We start from the raw sequence: 24473 nt of genomic DNA, 5'->3' as shown, positions 1-24473 counted from the left end.
TGCCCCTTGACCCCAGATCAGTTCCACCCATGTGGGCTTTGTTCCCTCAAGGCAACTTTTTGCCCCAGGAATGGTACACAAAGGGGCAAATGATTGGGTAACATGTTAAGAAGTGCTTAGAGATGTTGATCCCACCAACCGGTTTCACCCAGGATGCCCTGGGAAGCATTCATGCCCTCTTGTCTTTTTACCTTAGCAGTCACTCTCCCCGCCTCCCTCCCTCTCCCTCATCTGGGAATGGCAAGCAGAGGGTCCAAGGTGTAGAATGCCTGAAACAGCAGAGTAGCAGAGATGAGTGTTCCATCCCCATGGTAACGGAGACTGATCCAAACGAGATCAGAAAGGTACAGCTGGCTCGTGGACAGGATCCAGACTTGGGTAAGAGCTCTGGGCCTGGGCTCCTCTAGCCTTTGGGCTTTGGAGAGGCGGAAGCAAGTGAGGAGAGGGTTTGGAGTGGCAGAGTCCAAGGGTAGCAACGAAGATACGAAGATGCTCCAAGTACCCAGACCTCTTTGTTGCTTTCTTTTTCCTGGCCAGCGCTACCTTGACTTGAGCTTTCTGTTCCCTGCCTTGACCCCATCCTTCCCTTTGTAAAGAGCAATGCTCTGTGAGTGCTATGTAAATGAGGAGGAGTGGATCTGGCCACCCAGAGAACCCAGGTCCCAGGGAGAAAAGTCCTCAACCTGAAACTCCAGTCTTGCCCAGACCTACCCTGTAACCCAGGCAGGTCACCCAGTTTCCTTCCACCCCACCCCCACCCAGCCTCTCTCCTCTGTCAGTTGGGAGGGAAACAGCCCCCCACCCAGCCTGGGGAAGCGAAGAGAGGGCGCTGTGCTCAAGGTTGGCTTTGACAAGTACTTTATGTCAACTGCAGGCTCAAAGTGACCCTCCCTCAAATTCTAATACATATGAAATCCTATTTATCAGAGAGAGAGGAAAGAGAGAGACAGAGAGAGAGACAGAGAGACGAGAGAGAGAGAGAGAGAGAGAGAGAGAGAGAGAGAGAGAGAGAGAGAGAGATTCCTAGAAGATATAGTCTCAGCAGGGCACTGGATGTCTCTTCTAAAAACTGTAGTGATTGGTCCAGGAGGGTTCAGTGGAACTTTGGGAAACTAGTATTTGTCTCTGGCATGGAATGTGGATCTATACCAGTCCCAGGTATGGATCGCAAAACTCACAAAAGTAGACCATCAATTGTTCCCCTCGAGAGAAACAGCTGCTGCCTTCCACTCAGGGTCCTGCCAGAGACCTAAATAAGAGGACTTATACACAGCCCCGGAGGAAGGCAGTAATGGGACTTCCTGGATTCCTCAGAACACTGTAGGACTCCCCAGTCCATTACAGAAGTGAGATTTCTTCCCTTGTTCCAAATAGGATTTTTAAACGCCTTCTGCGAAAAGCCCAATGATCCCCAAGGGTCCTGTGGTCCACTCCACGTCTTCATCAGCTCCCTTTTTACAGTCTGAGCCCATCACTCATCCTTTGGCTTTTCCCCACCGGGGAATTTAAGTGGATGAAACATCCAAACCATTTGCAGTCAGTCTCCTGCATGCCTCCTCCTGCAGCTCATCAAGTCAGTGCATACAAATTCCTGTTGATACCCGACAGCGTGCCAGGCATTGTGGCGGAAGAGTGTCCCAGGAGTGAGGCAGATGTGCCAACAGACACGAGGCCTGCAGAAGTACAGAGAGAGAGCTGGGAGGAAGAACCTGGACACAAGAAGAGCCTGGAAGAACAGGCCCTACGCGTGCTGCGTGTGCAGAAGACTAACCTAGCCCTTGCTCTAGTGCTCAACTAGCAATGTCATATGATGCATTTTCGAGTATGACCCATCTGGATGCCTGGCCTCTTACTAAACACGGGCCAGGCTGACTCTTAGTGCTGAATGATATAGCATTAGTAACAGCCTCAGTTGTGGTTTAAATGTTAGATGTTTCCCACTAGCTCATGTGTTTGAACACTTGGGTCCCAGCTGGCAGCGCTGTTTTGGGAGCTACAGGAACCTTTGGGACACAGGATCACTAAAGGTTTTAATTGCCTCTGGTCCCAGTCTGTGTTCTCTGCTTGCTGCTCCAGACAGCATGTGACCACCCTGCCAAGCACTCCTGCTGTGGTGGGACTCTCTGTCACACCTTCCTCACCATGATGGACCGATCCCTCGGAAGCCATGAGCCAATATAAATCTTCCCTTAAGTTATTTCTGTCAAGTGTTTTGTCACAGCAATGAGGAAAGAGCCTAAGTCATCTCCTTCTGGACACATCAGGTCTGACAGGCAAGAGGCAGGAGGAGTTTTTAATTAACTGGCTTGTTTGATGTCCCCCAACTCTGTTGAAAGGCATCCCACAATTACCTACCCAAACTTGAGACTCCCTTTGCACTGAATCAGGGAAAAGTCCTACCTCCTGTCTCTCCCAGGATGTCCATTAGGAGGGCGTTGAACAAAAAATCCTTCACCCTCGCTAGATCTCAGTCAACTGTGTGGATCAAATCAGCCCTCTCAGGAGGCACAGCTCAGATAATCTAGAAACACCTGCCCGTGTTCTTCCTTCCCACCAGAAATGGAAAGCTGATTTCACTCTGTTTTGCTCCACAAACCCTCTTGTGAGGATCAATTCGGGTTGTCAGCTTCCCTGGATTGAAAAATACCTAGCGACAGTAACATGCCCTTCTGCGTCCTCCTGTGAGAACGATCCCATGGAAGGCCTGCGTGAGAACCAGTGAAGCAAACAGGAAAAGCCTGCCTTGAATGCGGGTGCCAGCATCCAGCAGGCTGGAGGCCCACCGAACGTGGAGCTGAAGAAGGTGAAGCCGGCTCTTCTCCTGCCCTGCCTTCCCAGCGTGTGAGGGTTTCTGCTGCAGCTGTCTCCCGTGGACACCAGATTCCCTGGTCCAAATGCCCATCGTGAAACCACTTTGCCTCTGAAGGCACACAGCCTTCTCATCCCATCTTATAATGACGTGTGCGCGCCTCTCTATGTATACACATATACCTTCTACTGCCTCTCTGCTGAACCCTGGACTTATACACACTCTGAGTTCTTACGCGGAGCTCAGAATCTATGGCCTTCTGCATGGATGCCTTGGCCTTTTAGAAAAGGAAGGTGCTTGGCCCTCCTCAAGTCCAGAGCCTGTCCTCAACCCCAAACTCACAGATCGTTTGTCTTGTTTTGATACAGTCAATGGCAACCTTTTGTTCTGCTTTCAGAGCTCAGCTGGGTGTGTGGTCTACACTCACCCATGGCTGGGCACTCATTGTCCCAAGGAAACACACCCTGTAACTATTCCTGGTCACAATAGCAATATTATTCACCCAGATCGCATTGTCTAAAGTCTACAACAGAAGGTATCAGTAGGCCTGATCAAAGCAGCCAATGCAGTCAGCTTTTTATAAGCGATGCTGGGGAAAGGCTCAAGAATAGATCCCAGGGGAAGCAAGGCACCTGGCCCAGAGCCAAAACATTTCCAGCACTCTCTGTCTTCATGACTGCAAATATTTCTTTCTTCAGAAAGGGCTTACTGCTGAGAGGGTGTCCCTCAGTGAGCAAGGACACAGAATGATGGGTCTACCAAGGTCATTCATTCTCCATCCTTAATATTTCTAACTCCTACCTTTCAGATGTTCTCCAACACACATAAGCCCAGGTGAGTCTCAAACTCACTGTGTAGCCAAGGATAACCTTGAACTTCTGGTTCTCCACCTCCAGAGTGCTGGGACTGCAGGTATGTGGCAGAGTTTATGTAATCCTAGGGATCAAACTCAGGATATCATGCAAGCTAGATGACCAAAATACCAAGTGAGCTGCATCCCAGCACAAGGATTGCTTTTAAATGACCTGGGTAACTAATGACACTCAAAAGAAGCTCAGGAGCCATCCTAAATACAAAGTCCCCTTGCATTTGATTCTACCAGCCTTCCCAACTACCAAATGCTCATTTTCAGATTAGAAAAGACCCATTCCTTTCTCTCTCCACCCTCCCTACTCTGTCACTGGCCAACAGAATGACTCGCGCCTCTCTAACCCTGCACAAACTTAAACCCTTCAACCAAGTCAGCTGCTCCTGACTCTTTGGGAAATCTCAGTCAGGCAGAGAGACGGAGGAGAAATGGCTAGGATACGGGGCAGTATCAGCCTAGCCCCTTTTGTAAAGGAGCTCCCTTGGGGCAGCCTCCAGCAAGCTTTTAACTGAGTAGGGACTGCACTACCTAAGTAGGTTCAGGCTCCAGAAGCCAGAACTGAGGCTGTCTGCCTGCTGGTTCCCCAATGTCTCCTTTTGCAAATACTATGATTTCAATTCGTGGTAGAATTCTTTTTTTATTCATTTTGTAATTGTACTATGCTGTATCCTAATTTATATTTAATAAACATAATAAGCTTAATAAGCAAGTAGCTTTCTTGGTATTTACCTGCAGGTATGCCTTTGGTAATTATAGAATCCCAGTACCCAGCACAATGTCTGGCATGTGAAACACTTGCAGGAAATGTTTGTAGAAAGAGGAAAATAAGAGAGGGCGAAGGCTAGGAGGGAACCTGGCAGCTTATCATTTTCAGGAGCAGTTATGTAAGGTCTAGTTAACATACCGAGTGATGCACTCCCAACTCACAAGTTTCTGAGCAGCTTGGGCAGGTGAGGCAAACCCAGCATGCTACAGTGTGATGCCAATTCCTGTAAATACCTATGTTGGGATCAAAAGGCAAACTTGAATGTAGGTCAGAGTAAGAAAATAAAAGCTACTCTGAGTATCTGCATCTCAGTGCAGAGTGTTCGTGCTGTGTGTGACTGTGGAGCAGACCCAAGGCCGCTGGCTGCAAGCCCAAGGGGACCGTTAGAGGTAGGAGGCTATGCTGTTTGTTATTCGCTAAGTGCAGTGTCTGGCACATAGATGGTGGCTGTGATCTTTGCTGTCACTGTTATTTCCAGCCTCGGGGTCATTATTTATTGTTTGTTAGAGCCTCCATCTCTGGAAATGCAATGTTTTATCACTAGGGAGCCACCTGTCTGGGGCGTTTGTGGACCTGATTCCTGACCCATGGCTTCCCTTATTCCGTAATCCTGTGATCCGGGGAACAATGCCCCTGCGTGTCCCTGCTAGTGAAAGGCATCGCTAGCTGAGCAAGCCGCCTTTCCAGAAAGCCGTTTGCACCGCTGTGCCGGATGCTGCGTGCCTCCTTCAAGCAGCCTCTTCCGAGCAGCTCTTTGATGTTGAAAAAGAAAATTGCTTTGTGTGAAAGCTCCTTTAATCTTATATAGATACAAATGCCTTGTATCTTTGGGGATATGCCAAACTGCGCTTCATATTTCGGAATTAATCTTATTAGAGAAAGCTCTGTTTAATCCCCACTGCTGTTGCCCAGAGACGTTGAATAATTCTGCACCTGTGCCTATCATGGCTCCGCCATGCGCCTGGATTCACTGTTGAAAGAAGCATATCAGCAAGCTGAGGCCAGGCAGCAGCAGTCTTGTTTTGGTGCAAAAGGTTCCTATTTAAGCCTTTGTCTCAGTTTCTTAAAAATAAATAAATAAACAAAGGGGGGAGGGAAAGAAAAGGCAAGGAAAACATGCCCAGCGTGAAGAATAACAAATAATAAAATAAAGCTGCTTTAGTAACTGGGCAATTCAATATAACTACTTAGGATCAAACATCAACATTGCTTCGGAACATGGGACTCATGCATGATAACTAGTCTGCTTGTCCTTGACCAAATGACCTTCTGTTTATAAATGTGCACGTGTATGCATCAGCTGAGTTGAAATTGTTGGCTCGCTCCCTTCAGAAGCACCTTGGAATTCTCCCCCCAGCCCACCCCCAAGCCTCCCCTCACCACCCAGCAAGTGACCCAACAAACCCATAGGAGATAACTCCTCCCTTATTCTTTCTGACAAGTTCTTGTCACAGTCCTACTGTTCCAGGCCCCGGTTAGGCAGTGACAAATAACAATGGCAAACAAGAAAGCAGGGATTTTATTCCTGACCATACCAGCCCATAAACATAATCCCTGCAAGTGGGACGAATGTCTGGAGGAAAGTAAAACACGAGGAGATGTGAGGGACCAAGCATGTGTAAATCTTTAAGGAAGTTAAATACTTTTCCAGACGGTAAAGGAAGTGCAGAGGCCTGAGGTGGAGACCTTGCAGCAGGGGATCCCAGTAAAGCAGGTAGCAAGGACCAAGGCCAACCTTGGCTCGCCTTGGAAGTGGAAGACACAGGGAGATTTGAAGGAAGGGAGCAGCACGACCTAACTTTCGTTTTCAAGACTACAAAGCCCACTTCTGATTTGTGGAGTACAAGAGCCGAAGCAGAGAGGCGCTTGTAGAACAGTGTATTGTATCGTGAGGGGGTCGTGCTGTGATGGTGGTGCTGGGGCTGGGGCTGGTGCTGGGGCTGGTGGCGGTGGTGGTGGTGGTGATGATGGTGGTGATGGTGGCAGTGATGGTGGTGGTGGTGGTGGTGGTGATGGTGGTGATGGTGGCAGTGATGGTGGTGGTGGTGGTGGTGGTGGTGGTGATGGTGGTGATGGTGGCAGTGATGGTGGTGGTGGTGGTGGAGGTGGTGGTGGTAGTGGTGGTGGCGATAGTAGTGATGGTGATGGTGGTGATAGTGATGGTGGCGGTGGTGGTGGTGATGGTGGTGGTGGTGGTGGTGGTGGTGGTGGTGGTGGTGGCGGTGGCGGCGGTTGGTCGTGATGGTGGGAGAGCCTGGGTATTTTGAAGGAGATAGGCTGAGAAGGACGCACTGAGTGGTTTGGAAGAGTGAAAGAGAACAATCGAGGATTATTCGCGTCTCCCCATCTGAGCTCACGCTGAATTATACCTGAGAGTCCGTCTCAGTGAAATTCTCACAGCTGCCTCTCACCACAGGGAGTCTATAAAGTTCTGTTTCTTTAGCAGTTATGTCGGCTCAGTTGGTAGCACGCTTGCAAAGTTCAATACTCAGAACCCACACTGAAAAATAAAATAAGAGCCAGGCGGTGGTGGCGCATGACTTTCATCCCAGCACTTGCAAGGCAGAGGCAGGTACAGCTCTGTGAGTTCAAGGCCAACCTGGTCTACAGAGTGAGTTCCAGGACAGCCAACGCTATACAGAGAAACCCTGTCTCAATCCTCCTCCCCAACAAAAAAGAAAAGAAAAATAAAATAAAATCTGCTCATGATGATATGTACTTATAATCCCAGGGTTGGGAGAGGTAGACAGGCAGGTCCATGGGGTTCAATAGACACCTAACCTAACTTACTTGGTCACTTCCAGTGAGAGACTCCACCTCAAAAACAAGGTGGAAATCTGGTACATGAATAGTGTCACCTAAGCTTATCCTCTGCCTCTACACACATATCACATATGTGTACACGCACCCACACTTCTGTACTCACATACTCATGAATATGCACAAACACACAAATTATCTAAACCCCAGGAACCTCATTATGAGACACCAGCTGGCCTCAAGCTCACAGAGATTCACCTCTTCCTGCATCCCAAGTAGTAGTATTAAAGCCATTCACTACTCTGGTCATACTAGAACTTTTTAAGGGTTATTTTTATTTCTGTTGATGTATTTGGAGGGGGTTTTCTATGTGTGTGTGTAGATGCCCAAAAAGGTCAGAGAAGGGCACCAGATCCCTGGAGCTAGTTCACAGTGGCTGTGAACCTCTCAGTCTGGGTGCTGGGAACTGAACTTGTGTCCTCTGAAAGAGCAGTGAGGGCTCTTAACCACTAAGCCATCCTTCCAGCCTTCCATACTGATTTTTCCTGGTGCTTGCTTTTTTATCTCAGCAAGTGCCAAAACCCATCTTTGCAAATATGTCATAACTGAAAAAATGGCATTTATCTAACACCGCTAGCTCCCATGATGGCTGGCAAGTGTTGAATATTCTGCTTCTCTAAGAACCTTAAATTATGCAGTGGCATTCTCGTGAATTCTCTGCAATGTCTGGGCATCGATTCTACCACTTGGAGCAAGGAATGTTGACACGGGTGGGTGTACAAGAGAGCTGCCTGAGTTTGCTTTGCTAGTTGGACATTCAAAGACAGTTGCCAGCCTTTGTTACTTTTCTATTGCTGTGACAAGATACCATGACCAAGGCAACTTATAAAAGAAAATATTTAATTGGATTAGGGTTCCAGAGGGTTAGAGTCTGTGATGGCAGAGGGAAGGCATGGTGGGGGGAAAACTGAGGGCTCACATCCCTAACAGCAAGCAAGGAGAGCTCACTGGGAATGGCACCGTCTTTTGACATCTCTTAGACCACCTCCAGTGACACACTTTCTCCAGCAAGGCCACGCCTCCTAATTCACCCTGAATAGTTCTACCAACTGTGCACCAAGCATTAAAACACATGAACCTGTGAGGCTAGTCCTGTTCAAAGCACAATGGAAATTTCAGAGAGAGAGATGTACTACTAAAACAAACCCCATCCAATAGTAGTACAGAAAAATTATCTTTTGTCCAGTATTACTGATAAGTATAGTGTTCTAGATAAGTAACCAGAAGGCTGTTTTCTTTCAGCTGTCATTGCTACGAAGTCTCCTGGCTTGAATCCAGCTCTCCCCAGCATTGTAAGTACCGAGTCCTGAACATAACTGCCTTGTGTTGTTCCAGTGATCATAGACTCCACAGCCATGGTGTTGAGTATTTCTCATTGTCCTCTGTATTAGCCACACTGGATCCCAGAAATGGCAATGTCCAAATCATTTCTTCATGAGGTGGATTTTATTTCCCTATGGAGAAAACATTTAAATGCATTCCCCATAGATGTTACCACTAGCAGGGCACCAAAGAAATGTTCATATAGAATTAAAATCCTCTACCTACAAATTCTGACACATGTAAAGTTCTGAAAACTGAATCTTTTGGGGGAATTGGCAACAAATCATCTGGCCATGTGACCTCAACCCACTGTAGCTCACCTGGAAGCAAATTCCAACCTGAACCTACATGGGACCATGTAAAGTTCTTTGCTGACCCTACTTATTGTAAAGACTTTCATGCTTGCTGTAGAAATACAAATTAAGACCCACTCAGGACCCCTGCCCTGGACCTTTCTAGGGCTGCTCCACATTTACAATATATCTGATATATCTGAATTTGACACCACAACTGGATATGAAGGCTTCAGACAAGATAAGTTAGCCTTAGACACATGGCTAATCTATAATATTATGAAGGACAATAAAGCCTAGAGTCATGTATGACAAAAGTAAGGAATATGTCCAAAATTACATATTTGGATGGGAGCCCAGCCAGGATGTATGATTTCTCCTTCCAACCCTGGCTATGACTTGTGGGAAGCCAGATGTCTGCTGGCCTTTGTTTTGTCTTTGGCATCTTGGCACTCTGGTGGTGTGGACAGGGTACACCCCCAAAATACCACCTTACCACAGTTCAATAGTGAGATGTCTGAAGTTGAGTGTGCCCCCTGTTAAAACGTAGCTAGGAACCCTGCTTTGTTGCTAATACCTTGGAATGTCTGAAATGGTTCATTAGAAAACTCTCTAACGGACTCTTGAAAATTAGTCTAGTAAGCTTCTAACTGGAGATGCGTTTTCATGCAAATGAGTTTCCTTTTAGCAAGCAAGAACTCTGTCTTTGTTATTTATTTGTTCTTTCAAGTCATTGCCATGAAAGCCTCTAGATATTTGAAGGAATCCTATTGTGTGGCTTTTCCTGGGCAGACATGAAGAAACATCCACTCATTCCTTGTAGAACATTGACATCAGATCAAAAACCTACTCCTCCCAAGTGTAGCATTAGTGAATAAACGAATTTATTGGGATGAAGACTTACTAGCAGAAGCTCCGTGACCAAAAGGCAGCTCCATCACCAGGAAGACCACCCAGTGTGGGTGAGGACTCAAGAAAGCTTCATTCCTCCTGGCAGGTAGCTCCTCACGACGCTCCTGCAGAGACCATTCACTGCTTATACAGCCTTAGGGAGGGTCCTCCTGAGTCTTGTAACTTTCTGAGCATCCAGAGACTTATAAGTTTAATGATTTTCCTGAGTCTTATGAGCTTCCCTCTGTCCTAATGTTTCAATGCAGAGGACACAACAACACTACTCTCCCTAAGAGCTTAATCTGTGACATATTTTACTCATCTACTAAACTGAACGCTTTATCTGGAGTTTGGCATTAGACACAGCTACAACAGAATCCCAAATGTGGTCCTTAGTAGCTCTGGTTTACTTAGATCAACCCAACTTCAGACAGCCTGGGGTTTTTTCTTCCTCTTTATTTGATGGATACAAATTTTTAAGTGAAAAAGAACAACAACGCAGATACCTTGTTCTGTTATAGCTACACAGACTGTGTCCAGCAAAAGACAGAGAGACCCTGCTCCTGCCTCCCATGTTCTCACCCTCTCACTTTATCAAGATAGATGGTTGTTTAGCTAGGGCATGTGACATCAGCCATGGGATAACTAAAGTCAGTGTCCAGAACTCTCGCAAGCTTCCCTCAGAAGTGCCCTTCTCCCAAGACTATATCCTTCTGTCTGCGTGATGACTGGCAACATGACACTCAGTCACAGTAGGCCCACGTCCTCTCCCAGTGTGGCCACTTGTTCCTTGTCTAACCTGGATGGAGTCCTTTGGTTCCCCTGAGCCTTAGATGCTTGAGGGGAGATGACAGAGCTGACACTATAAACAGCCATGGTACACAAAGACGACAGGGTGTGTGGAAGCATTTAGCGGATCAACATACAATACACAGTCGCATCCTAGAGGGGAATGGAGTTGTACCAAAACCCAGAAACAAGAAAATTTTCTCTTTTTTTCCATAAGAAGAGAATAGAAGGAAAATTTGAGCCAGTCAGTTTGTCACTGGTGCTGGACACAATTCTAGAACATTCCAGTCTACAGTCCTGGGAGAGGCAACAGACAACAGGGTTCTGGAGAAGAAATGTACTGAACCTCTAATTGCCCCTTGGAGAAGGGAAACCTTGAGGACGTGGGAGTCTCAGTGGGCCCTGAAGGAGGAGTTTCAGGGAAGCCAGGAAAAGGGGTTCAGAGAGCTGAGAGGGGATTCAGTGACACTGCAGAGAGGTAAGGACGGGAGCCTGAAAAGCTTCACTTAGCCAGACAATCCTAATAACTGTATACAAGGCCTAATTTTCTCAGGAAAAGAAAACCAGACACATGTTATAGTAAGACGTCCCGACACACTTCAGTTTTGATCCTCGGAACGAAAATAACTATTATCCATAAACCACTTTCAGTATTGGTATTTGTAAATAAAGACTGAAAATACCCATGGCCTCCTTCAAAACTGAACCCCATTTCCTCATCTGTGAAATGGATATCAGGCTCCTCAGAGGGTTAAAGTCCTCACACCATGGCTGCCATGGAAGTGGTAGTGCCTGCCCCTCACCCCACCCCTTGCCCCCTACCCCGGCCCCCACCCCCTACCCCCTACCCCCCACCCCCGCCAAGCCTCGTTGAGGACAACAATCATCAAGACGGAAGCCTGTATTCGACGTCCTTTGGACTCTATGACATTTCTGTCAAAGGTTTTAATGAAGACACAGGAAATAAGGCTGGGAAAGGCAGAAAATGGATGGAGGGGGCTGGAGAGCTGGCTCAGCTGTTAAAGGCTGACTCACAGCTGAAACATCATGAAAATGGATGGTGCAATATGACTGTGGCGGTGCCTTGCTTGTACAAAGAAAGCCTGTCTGAAGATCAGAGAGTGGAGCTGGCAACTAGCTAACCATTGAGGTCTGGAGGTCTGTACAGACAGGCAGGAGGTGAGATGGCTGGGCAGAGAGAGGATATAGGTGGAGGAAACAGAAATTTGATCTCTTTTCTGCTGGGAAGCTAGTGAGGTAAAGGTGGCTATGGCTCGTTCCCTCTCCTCTTGACCTCTCTCTCAGCATCTTCCTCTACATCTGACTCTGGGGTTTTACCTATTAGAACCTGTGTGATGTAAGACTTTGGACCAGGTGGGGAGAATGAATGAGAAACATGGATGCTGGGAGCACTGAAGCAGAGTTGAAGACTCTGTCCTCAGACCTCATATACGTGGCAGTACAACGCGTCACCGCTCTCACTACACAGGCACCTCCACCCAGGCTCTGTTCCTGACCACTGTGTTAGGAGGCCCTTGGCACATTATTACACACCCAAAGGACAGGTAGAATGGTGGGAAGACCCTGGTGCCCACACCACCTGCTGAATGGAAGAACTTTAGAAGTTGGGATCACCATGCGCACAGCCTCACACATCGGAGAATTAGCATCACTTGACCCACGTTGGACAGGGGTCTGAGCACTTGGGTTCTTGCCCTTAGGAGCTCACCTTGTGAACAGAAAATAGACAATCACGGCTGAGTGAAGTCCTTTGTGTGTTAGGACATAAGATGTGCTCTGGGAAAAAGAAGCAAGGGCAGCAGGTTACAGGGATCGGAACCGTACCTCCAGGCAGGGAACGGTAGACAGGGCTGCTTCAATAAGAAGCAGCAAGGAGGTGAGGGTAGGCCAGGTAGAGATGCGGGGTGCTGGCCCAGAGGACAGGGACAGTCAGGGCACAGTATTGTGGTGACAAGGAATTGCCTCTTGGTGCCAAGATACCCAGGGCCAGGGACCAAAGGAAATCCTCACACCGCTTCCCCATAACTGTCAGATCGGATGGTCAGGAAGGTAGACCAGAGGAGGGGCGGGAGGAGGACATCTCAGAGCTGGCTCAGCACACCATACCCTTGTCTATCTCCCTGTCCCCTTCAGCCCAAAACCACCTGAGCTGTGTAAAAGAAACCTGTTCACCCTTTGGACCCAGCCTGTTTCCTTTGCCCTTTCCCTTCCTCCTCGGACATTGTGGCCACACAACTTCAAACGTTTTTGTCTTTGCTTGGCTTCCAAAGCATAAGGCATTTCGGAAAGTCAGTAGAGCTTCCTTGCAGGCCCCTAACCTATAAAACCACAGCTGGAAAATAGGCTATCCATCCTCTCTGTCCAGTACTGGACCAGTCATCTGCCAAGCGAGTATTCTGTTCTTCTTGCTTGCTTGTCATAGCTACTTAGGTCTTCAGTTATTTCAACTAAGAATGTTCACTTTAGAATAAAAAAATGAGATCTAAAAATAAGCCTTACTGAGGGGAAATCCATCATTTCGTTTACTATGTAATGTGTAAGGTCTTATGCCAGAGCATTGACCTTGACAGTGTCACACACATCACTAAGTATAAGCCCACAACCAGGAAGTAAGTTAAGCAAAGCACATAGCACGTGACTAATACCCTCTTTGCTCATTCATTCATTCATTCATTTATCATTCAGTTGATTTTGCTGAGTTCCTATCATGTGTACTAAAATGACTACCATGAGTGTATGTATAAAGGTGTTGTATAGCAACAGCCTCCAATACAAAACATTAAATCTTGGAAGGAAGTTCTTTGCAGAATGTTCTGAGTGGAGGTGAACATTTCACCCTATGGGAAGCTTCTTAAACTTCAGGAAGTAAACAACTCAATAGCTTCAGGAAGTCCCTGAAACTAACCAGATTCATTAGGTGACTTCCATCTGCCAAGCGTGTATTAGCAGTAAGGACAACCACTGAAAGACATTCTCAGACCAGCCAAACTGCCCGGAAGAGGCAGAGATAACTGAGATGTCTATAAAAATTGATCTCCAACCTATGGAGCTGCCTGCAAGTCATGCAGTGATCTCCAACTTTGGGTGGGCTTTGGGATGCAGCTGCCTTTGAAGTATGTCTGCTCCCATAAGCAACCTCTTACCCACAGTCCTGTAAGTAACCTCAGCAAAACTCATCAGTTCACCAAGCTCGATTTCAGTGGTACTCACCTTTGGTCTGTCATTGGTTCACTATTTGGGGTGAGAGGTGTTTGCTTTCATTTCTCCAGGAGTAGTGTCACTCAGTCTGGGGTGTAGGCTCATATGCATGTATGCAGAGGCCTTAGTAGGATGTTAGGTGTGAGGTCCACTTCTCTGCAAGGACCACAACCCTAAAGGCAGGACACGAGCAGACATCCCCTCATGCATCTTTTGTTTTCTCAGTGTGGGTGAGGATGTGAAAACAGGGGCTGTTGTTGGGCACACGGCAGGACTCAGGTTATGTTTAGCCTCCCTGCTTACTGAATAATTGCAAGCAGTAGTGAAGACAGAGACTGGACGAGTAGTCTCTTCAAAGAACTCACTCTGTTCAGCATCTGTCTCACAGGGGGAAAGGTGGACTCCTTTGTTTAAGAGAAACCAAAACTATTAGCTCCTTATCAGTTCCAAAACTGCAAATATTTGCTCCAACTTTTAGAAATCCATTATTTAAGCTGAATGGAAATTGCTAGCTGGGTTGAATGAAAGTTGACATGTTGGGGAGCTGGTCTAGCAATCCATAAACTACAACCACCATTAAAAAATCACTGGTCCAGTTGTAGCCATAGAAATTAGCCTGCAGTCTATCAGGCAAGTCAGGGCCTCAAGTTGACTCATACAGCAAGCATCAGGCTGCTGTTGTGATTTAGTTCTGCCCTAGGCTTTTAGTGAACATTTCTAAGATAATTAAAGTGAGGTGTTGAGAATAATTTCCTTTCTGGTCTTTGAAATGAGAATGCAGCTGGCTAGGTCCCCGCCCTCCCCCCACTTTTTTCAAGGCTTGGGGGTTGGGGAAGAATGGAAAGAAAAGACTTGTAGCCATGAGTGACAGCATGCTGTTGATAAATGCAATCTGGTCCGTCCAGGAGCCTGGCTGATTTCGATTCCTTAAGCAGCTAAGAAGAAATCTCAAAGATGAGCATTTGATGAGCCTATGTATGCGTGCTCTTCACCCATCAGACTGGACAGCCCCACTGTCAGAAAACAGACCCCAAAATGAGCAGGCACTGAAACAGTAAAAATAGATTCTATATAGAAAAACTGCATTAAGAGTATAAGGGACATTGATGTAGACCTGGGCTCAGTTCCGAGTACAACAAAGGGCAAGGGAAATCCACTGCTGTGGACCAGGGAAGGATGTAACATTAGGGAGGACCAGTGAGGGTAACACCAGGGAGGACCAGTGAGGGTAACACCAGGATGACATAGGATGCCTGGAAAGTTAAATACCAGGCGTCAGGGGGTTTATAGTGAAACTGATGTGACAAGATTCTTGCTGAGGATCAGGTATGACCTGGGGAATGGTGGAGGCTGAGGACCCTGATCTGATATTAGTGATGATGAGGTCTCAGGAATGGGGACTGTTGGAGGGATGGCTCAGCCATTAAAGGCCAGGCTCACAACCAAAAATGTAAGAATGGGGACTGTTGCTAACCTCTTAGCAGAGTTCTTGCTACAGTTAAATTTTACAAGGACATACATGGATGAACCTAAAAGAAAGTCCCAGAGCCAAGCTTACATTTGGTCAAATAAGGGTGTTTTTGTTTTGGGTTTGTTTTTTTTTTCTGATCGTTCTCACCGTCTGAAGCTCTGGCTGGAGGCATGTGGAGTTAGTGAGTGGAAGCAATCCCAGGTGGTCTGCTTAGGTTTCAAGGCCAATAGCGCTCCACTGGCTTCGTGTGACAGGAGGAGTTTCCTGTAGATATAGACTTAGTCCAGCACTTCCAGACACCCACCCTTATCCATGATAGCGGCCTCTGTCACAGTGTCACATATGTTATTCATACCTTGCCTCCCCCAAAACACCATGGAGGTGGTCCACATGAAAGACATTCACCTTGCACTGATGGCCAGCAGAAGCCCACAAGAACCCTCTTGCTGGGGGCTGGTTTAACTGACACACTTTCCCAGTCACCCTGAGATAAATACAAATAGACCACTGTGTACATTAAGCTTCTGTTCTAGACCTCAACAGACCAGACCAACCATGACCAAGTTTTCATGCTAAATGCTACACACTTGAATAGAATTTTGCCCCCAGTACCAGGGATTAAACCTAGAGTCCTGTGTGATTCATGCTAGCCAAGCACTTTACCATTGCCCTACATCTATAGCCATTTTTTTTTTACTTTTTTTTTTAAGGCAGAATTTCATGAAGTTGTTTAGGGTGGTTTTGAACTCACTATGTAACTCAGAAAGGTCTTTGTGACTCCCCAGCCTCAGCCTCCCAAGTGGCTGAGATTGCAAGCCTGCCCCACTAGGGTCCATTAGAAGTTAAATTTCAGGGAAGCAGCTCCCTAACGTGGCTGCTCTTTCCCACAGATAGAAAATTCTAATGGATGGAGTCAGCGTAAGAAAAGCTTGCTTTCCTCATCAAAAGAAAAGGAGCCCAAAGTGCTGATTCGCTACTCTTGGCATCTTTCCCCATTGTCTATTTCTTTGTTCTTCTATATGACTGCAGGGCCGAAATGTCAGGTGTAGGGTTACAAATACACACTACCACACTCATCTTCTCAGTGTGCTCTGGGGGTTGAATTCAGGTCCTCCAGCTCTTTATGGACTGAACTATTTCCTGGTAATTCTGTCTTCTGAGACCACCTATTGTGCGGCTAATTCATTGGATTTTTTGTTTGTTTGTTTGTTTGTTTGTTTGTTTTTTGAGACAGGGTTTCTCTGTGTAGCTTTGGAGTCTATCCTGGCACTCACTCTGTAGACCAGGCTGGCCTCAAACTCAAAGAGATCCGCCTGCCTCTGCTTTCCCCGAGTGCTGGGATTAAAGGCATGTGCCACCAAGGTCCGGCTTATTTCCCTGGATTTAAAACCTTCCCTCTTGAAGAGAAAGCTTCAAAGACTCAAGAAGCAAAGGAAACGTAAGGAGCTCACAAGGGCCCTCCTCAGGGTTACCTGAGCAATTAGTTACACATTGCCCAGGAAAGGGAGACTCCAGCAACTGCGTTCAGCCTGTGAGCATGCCCAGAACCCTGGATTTGCATCATCACCCAGCCTGCAATGGGCTTTTTCAGTGATGCAGCTCTTTTGAGAAACTCACTCTCCTGTAATTTACCCTGGCCCGTGATGCTGCAATAATCTCCATAAACACGTTGGCTCACCAAGCTAGACTGGAGTAGAACAGTTTCTCTGTTTCTGTCATCTACGCCCATCTGGGGTAAATGCATTTTGTTCTTCTTGTCACCGGGAAGAGTCACACGGTACGCCCTACTGCAAAATTCTTTTTTTTTTTCTATTTGGAAGGTGTTTGTACTTTTATATTTTACTTTGCATGTTTGTAATTTTTTTCTGAGACAGCGTTTCTCTGTGTAGCTTTGGCACCTCTCCTGGAACTGGCTCTGTAGACCAGGCTGGACTCAAACACAGAGATCCACCTGCCTCTGACCCTAGTGCTAGAATTAAATGTGTGTGCCATCACCCCTGGTTTAATTTTTGAGATTATAGTATAATTACATCATTTTCCCTTCACTTTCCTTCCTCCAAACTCTCCCATACACTCCTCTCTGCTCTCTTCCAAATTCATAGCCTCTTCTCATTACCACATACATATATGTATATGTATAGACACATATTCCTAAGTACATAAATACAGCCTGTTTAGTCTGTTTAATGTTCGTTGTATGTATGCTTTCAGGGCTGAGCATTTGGAATTGGATTAATAACTGATTTTTGTTTTTTATATTTGTCTTACATCCCAACCTCAGTTTCCCTCTCCCTCTTCTCCTCCCATTCCCTCCCCCCCCCCCATTTTTTTGAAACAGGTTCTCTCTACATAGCCCTGGTTGTCTTAAACACACTCTGTAGACCAGGCTGGCCTCGATCTGCCTGCCTTTGCCTCCTGAGTGTTGGCATTAAAAGGTGTGCACTGCCACCACGCTCAGCCACAGATCTTAATGATGAGTTTCAAAGCCTCCCTTCCCTGTCCCAGCTGCCATCACTCCCTGTAGAACAAGTCCCCCCACACACACACTCTAGTTACTCCTACCGTCACCCCTGTTGCTTTGTAGCCGCCTGTGATACTTTCTTAGATTCTTCTCCTGCTCCTGTGAGAAAATAGCCTAACAAAAGTAATTTACAGAAACTGTGAGCCAAAATCCATCCTTCCTTAAGTCCATTCTTCCTTCCGTGAGTTGCTTTCATTAGGATATTTTCCATCATGGCAGGGAAGTCATGGCTGCAGGAGCTTGAGGCTGAGGGTCACATTGCATCCATGGCCAGGGAGCAGGGAGAAAGAAATGCTTGTTCCTTCTGCCTTCCATGCAGTCGGAATGGAACACAAGCCTTTGAGGGTGGACCTTCCCAGCTCACCTCATCTGATCCAGATAATCCCTCCCAGGAAAGACTAGAAGTTTATCTGCTGGGTGATGCTACATCCTGTCAAGCTGACAATCGCTACTAGCCATCACATCTTCCCTTCTCTTTATTAATTCCTAAATTCAGTTCTCTTCCAGAATGGCATGAAGCTGCCTACCACAGGGCAGTTGCCTGGAAACAGACTGTAAGATGCGGACTGATGAGATGCAAAATGTTTCTTGGGTTCAACCTCTAAGAAAGAAGGAGGCCTAACTAGTACTTGCAGGAAAAGCTTGGGAACTTGGACCAACCTATAACTATAGGGTGACTGTCATCTCCTAGGCATCCCATCTAGAGCTGGCTGGGTTTCCTTAGTCACAGGCTAGCTGTCCTAGAGGAGACCGGCTACAGGCAGAAGACATACTATGGCAGGCAGATACTGAAGGCCCTGGCAAACAGGAACTGACTGCATAGCTGGGAACAGTTCATCTTTGGGCCAGGACCTCTGTTGATTGTGGCAGTAAGTATTTCTCAACTAAAAAGTACTGAAGTTCTCTAGTGGTCACATCCCCAATCCAGCCTGACTGCTTCATGTTGTGCTGTGTATATTCCCATCTACAGCTACTGAGGGGGAAGCCTCTGGCCCTTCTGTTTGGGACAGAGGCAGGCCTTCATGCCACCATGCACTTATCTGTACACACAAAGGGACAGCTGGCATAACTGAGTAGACAGAATGGATCTCCATCCTACTCCGTGGGCTTGTGCTTACTAATAGGGTTGTATTCCTTTCTTGGCTGCCAGGATGGTAAAGTAACATCGTAACATTACCTGCTACTGAAAGACTCCTCCGCTCGGGCTTCTTCATCATGTCTGAAAACAATGTATCACCGGGACCCTCAGGTCCTGGCCCCCCTGTGTCTTCCAAACACTCCCCACTTTCCTCCTCGGCTTCCTGGAACGGAGAGGATAGTGAAGAACAAGAAGAGGAGAGTTCACTGGAGGAATCTCTGTCTAGTGAGGATTATGAATCTGAGGAGTTTGCGCATGATGAATTGTTTCAATGGGATGAGGAGTCTACGGAGGGCAACAAATCTCTGGAAGAGGAGTACCTGGAGGAGGAGGATTATCTGGATGAGAAAACATTTTTGCAGCATGAAACATATCTGTTTAAAGAAGCATTTATGGAGGAGAACACGTATCTAAAAGAAAGGAAGCTTCAGACGCCCCTGGAAGAGGGTGAGTATCTGTCGGGAAGGGTGTCCTGAGAAGCATCTGGAGGCGAGTGTGTATCTAGGGGAGGGTGTCTAGAGAAGCATCTGGAATGGGGTGGTAGTTTTATGACACAGAGCATCTGGCAGTGGATGAGATGGAAGAGGATAGCTCTGGCTGCCTAGATATTCAGGCAGAAACAGCTAAGGGTGAGAGACTAAAAAAAACCACCCAGCACTGGCTGCTCTGTCCATGGTGCTGACAGAGAAGGTGCCTCAAGGACCAAACTGCTCATATCTACAACGGGACACCGTGCCTAGAGATCATCAAGGAGAGAGAGATGTTGGTGGTGCACACCTTTAATCCCAGCACTCGGCAGGCAGATCTCTGTGAGTTCGAGGGCAGCCTGTTCTACAGAATGAGTTCCAGGATAGACTCCAAAGCAATACAGAGAAACCCTGTCTCAAAAAAAAAAAAAAAAAAAGAATGTGAAGTGCCCTGTTTGCCCTGTTTGGTTTGTTCTTTTGCCATTTGTTTGTTGATACAGGGCTTTATCTATCCCCAAATGGCCTCAAATTCATCCTGTAGCCCAGTATAACCTTGAACATCCTGCCTCTACCTCCCAAGTGCTGGGGTTACAGCCTGCACCACCACCCTCAGTTTATGTCCTGAAGGCACTCTGCCAACTGAGCGACATCATGTTCAATCTGTTCAATAACAGCAACAACATTGTCCTTTATTAATGAGCAATGAAGCCTTATCATGGGTGTTTTAGAAACCATACACACTATAGGAAAAAAGAAGAAAGTTCATAAGGATGACACTCCAGGCTGTCCTTCAGAGTCCACCCACATGTGAACATGTGTACACATGTGTGTGCACATGCACAATAAAAAAGAAAAAATTACCACCAATGATGATGAGCATTTCCCATACTTTGGTTCTACCCTCCTTTAGACTTGCATATACATATATGGGCACATATATTATACGGACTAATTACATGTACATAATTTACTAGTAAGATGTTAGTATTGTATTGGTTAGCAGGTTGATAAATTTGGGAGAAGGATCTGCTTTTTTGGTGCTTGTTGTAAGGCACACTTATTTAGATATTTCTACCTTGTGGTTACAAATATTGCATTTCGTGAATATAATTTTATGAATTGAATGTATTAATTTTTCTTTTTATGTTTCTTTTTAACTTCAATAACAGTTGCACACATTAGTGAGTGTGTCATTACAATCAAATGAGGAAGCTGAGAAACGTGCCCTTCATACATGTGTCTCTTCCTTATGGTGGGAGCATTCAAGATCCTCTGTGTTAACTATTTTGAAATACTCAGTTAATTGTTGTCAGCCACAGTTATCCTTCTTTTCTACAGAGCATTCGAAGTCATTCATCCTGACTACTTGTGCCCACTAAGTATCCTCTCCCCATTACCCCACTTGTCCATCCACACTTACCCCAAGCTAAACCACAATATTGCTATTCAGTCCCTGCTGTTGATCATTTATTGTTTCCAACTTTAGTGTTACCTTTTGTCTCATTTTGTTTTGTTGACAGGGTCTGCCTATGTAACCCTAGTGAGTACGGCATTCACTGTGTATCTGAGACCGACCTCAACTTGAGGGCATCCTGCTGCCTAGGCCTTTGAGTACTGGGGTTACAGGTCTACCACTCCTTGTTTATTGATACTTTTATAAACATCCCTTTGAGCCTGGGAAGTAGCTCATTTGGTAGAGTGCTTGTCTAGCACCCATGAGCCTTAGGGCTGATCCTCTACGTCACATAAACTGGAGATGGTGGTGCATGCCTATAATCACAACACTCAAGAAGTAGGGCAGGATGAACAGAAATCCAAGGTCATCCTCTGCTACATAATGAGTCTTCTCTAGAACACAGGCCTACAGTCTGACGCTAGGCCACCAGACGCCACTTCTCAGGTTACCTGCTCAGCCCCCTAGAAGGAATAGTCTTACAATGCTCCTGGGTGATGGCTCTCAGCCAAAGACTGACATTTTCTCCAGCACTGTTCCTGCGATTGGCAGCATCATCTCGAGTTGGGTTTTATTCTGGCAGCAGCAGCCACTGTGCTATTTGCTAGCTTTGGCTAATGTGTCCTGGCACAGAGATCCATGTGGCATCTTTCCTTGATGTCATGACTGCACGATACCATCTAGTCAAGCACAGAAATTTAAAACCCCAGGACATCTGCATCATCTTGATGGAGACCTAAATTAAGGACTGTTTTTTTCTGGGTCCAGTTTCGTTACCCTCAGCTTTTATCGTTTCATCTTCCTGCATCTCATCAGACAAATCATTGATTCCAACCACCCTCGTGGAAGTTGAGTGACCGCATTACAGAAATAACTGCTCTATGTCCGGGAAATCCTTCTCTAGGCACCTCTACCATCAAGCTTCCTCTAGGGATCTAATAGCCCTGCTGTCCAAACACCAAGTGTAATGTTAATACTGGAAAGTAACAACCGTGCTTTTCTTCTGCACAGGCTGGATCAAGCATTCCCAACGTGTCCCCTCTGTGTGCTGGATCTTGGTAAATATATTACCCACTAGAGCAGGACAAATACAATGCTGTCGAGTGAACAGAACTGTGTATAAAGCACGGGATTTGAAAATAAACGACCTGCCAGCAAAAATTGGAAAAGCACTGGCAACCCTGCAGGGGAATACTAGAATGACTCTAAAGGCACAGGGAAGAGCTCCTTGGGCTACACAAACCCCAATACCACACTAGATTATGCAAAACAGGTTATGAGTGGGTGGAAAAGAGAATTCTTAGTTTTTCGAAAGAATCTACACCAAGGTTTTTAATGTAGAAATATTCTCTAAATATCTTTAAGATATAACTATTATGGGACACAGTATTGAACAAGAATGCCATCCTGATCCTTAGCAGAATGCATCAAATTGAATCAACCAATCAATCAGATTTATTTCATAAAGACACACACATACATGTGTGCACACACAAATACATACACACATATAAACAGACATGCATGCTTATTTTTAATAAATTAATTGGCATTTATAAAAAGAACCTTAGAAAGGACATATGAACTATCAACTCTCATTCTAATAGGTAAATTACTAGTCGTTAGAAGTAGGTCACTGGTCTACGGCCATACCACCCTGAACGCGCCCGATCTCGTCTGATCTCAGAAGCTAAGCAGGGTCGGGCCTGGTTAGTACTTGGATGGGAGAAGTAGGTCACTGACTTCAAGAGGGTTAAGGGGCCCTATCTAGGCACAGCAGGAAAGAGTGTTACTATCAGTTACTCATGCCTGCCACAGAATCAGGTAGTCATGATGAAGTTGACTGTCATTTGTTTATTAATAGCAGACAGGAGTCTGCCATAAAGAAGGACTTTCTTTCTTAGTGACCTGACTTCTTAAATGCCAGCTCTTGTCTCACTTATGAGTTACATGAACTTGGACAAGTCCCTTAATCTCCTGTCTTAGCATCTTCTCTTGACTGAGGGATAGCACTAGACTAACTTATAGGATACATCAGACATACAGTATTTTGAGACAATGTGAAGGTTAGCCATGATCATATTGTATATTATTCCCCTGCTACTGACTAATGAGTGGCCAGTCTTCCCAGGCCACATTTTCCTGCTTTGTGAAATGGACAGGAGATTATGGGGCAGTGAAAAAGGGGCTGGGGGACATCTACTCAGGAACAGTCAACATCAGCCATGCCCCGGATACCATGCTGGACTCTAGTAACTCTTTGATTTGATGGCAGCTTACTTGAGCTCTTGATGTCGTATCGCTAAAAACGATCAGATTGTTAAGTGGCCCCCAATGGTTAAAATTCTAGTGCATGCCTTGAATCCCAGCATTCTGGAGGCAGAGGCAGGTGGATAGGTCTCTGTGAGTTTGAGTCTGGTCACATAATGAGTTCTAGGACAGCTGGAACTGTGTAAAGAGATCCAAAAAGAAAAAAATCTTTCTAATCTTAAATACCCATGCCCCTGCTCCACCTGGCACCTCTGCTGAGGAGCCATCCTTTAATCCTGTGGCAGAGAGGCACTGCGAGTGCCTAAGGTTAGCGGAGTAAACTCGGAGTCTTGTCTGCTTGAATTCTCTCCAGTTTAAATCTCCTAATGTTTAAAGAGAACTGTTAAGAGAGAGAACACTGAGGTGAGGCAGAAGCAGAAGATTTCTATAGCCCAGACCCTCTCGTCCTCACCATGAGGGATGCAACAAGGTATATTCAGTGTAAAGAAAAGGGCTCTGTGTGGGTCAATAAAGCCTTTCTGTTCTTTCTCTCCCCAACAGAACTCAAGGAAGTTGGCACAGCAGCGGTCCAATCCAGTCTTAATGCAAGGTAATACTCTTTTGGGATAAGCCAGGTGAGAGTCACGTTTTCAAAGATAGGGAGAAGTGGAGAAGGTCTTAAGGAGCAAGTCCCTGAGGAAGGGCATTGAGTAAGGAGCTCCTGGAAGTCACCACAGCGCCCACCTGTGTCACGCTGCCAGTCACAGCATGTCTGAGTGCCCAGGATGTCCAACAGTGAAAGTCATGACCCCAGATCATCTAAATTCCAAGCGCACACACCCATCCTAACTTCATCCATATTTCACTGAGAACATGTTCAATCCCCTGGAGCCCTACAGAGAATTCTAAGGACCACAGGGGCTTGGGGGGGGAGGGGTGCTTAGGAGTTCATATGTCTTTTGGCCTGAGTACCTCAGAGGAGTACCCTACAGTTTCTCACCAGACTTTGTCACCACCCCCAGATCTGTTGGACCTGTCTCCTTCAGCCTGTCTCTGCCAGGTAGACCAACTGATATTAAATAATTTCACAGTGGACACTCCCTTTCATTCCTTTGCATTTCAATCTGGACCCAGTAAAAACCCAGATATTCCTGAGAAAGGCCATAGTCCATTGGAATTGTCCTCCTTGGCCCTCAGCTGCAGAGCCCACACCTCATCCCAACACTCTACCATCCACATGAACATCCCTTCAGACAGCAGTGAGCCACCCACAGGGACAAACCTCCATGTTCAACTTTAACTGCTCTAAAATCATGGCATGCTACCCTGGCCTTTTGTCATTTATGACATGTACTTCTGTGGTTTTCACACTCCTAAAGAGATAATAAGCAGGGT

At 46.2% G+C, this 24473-nt stretch overlaps 1 protein-coding gene across 6 annotated transcripts in view; it reads left to right on the top strand.

Annotated features, from left to right (window-relative positions):
• Positions 1–315: 315 nt before the first annotated feature.
• Erich6b (glutamate rich 6B) overlaps positions 316–24473 on the top strand; it is a 55611-nt gene continuing 31453 nt past the window's right edge. For 2 of the 6 annotated variants that reach the window (XM_021227682.2, XM_040729670.1), the window contains exons 1-4: positions 4634–4832; positions 8506–8555; positions 18921–19355; positions 23640–23688. In XM_021227682.2, the coding sequence (XP_021083341.1) occupies positions 18986–19355; positions 23640–23688 (419 nt within the window). In that variant the 5' untranslated portion in view covers positions 4634–4832; positions 8506–8555; positions 18921–18985. The other 4 variants (XM_040729867.1, XM_040729737.1, XM_040729698.1 and 1 more) reach the window with 4 other exon arrangements.

The sequence above is a fragment of the Mesocricetus auratus genome, unplaced genomic scaffold, assembly GCF_017639785.1.
Source record: "Mesocricetus auratus isolate SY011 unplaced genomic scaffold, BCM_Maur_2.0 Super-Scaffold_2245, whole genome shotgun sequence".
In the NCBI taxonomy this organism is placed as follows: domain Eukaryota; kingdom Metazoa; phylum Chordata; class Mammalia; order Rodentia; family Cricetidae; genus Mesocricetus; species Mesocricetus auratus.
Note: the sequence above shows the minus strand (reverse complement) of the source record. Positions and strands in the feature narration are given on the sequence as shown.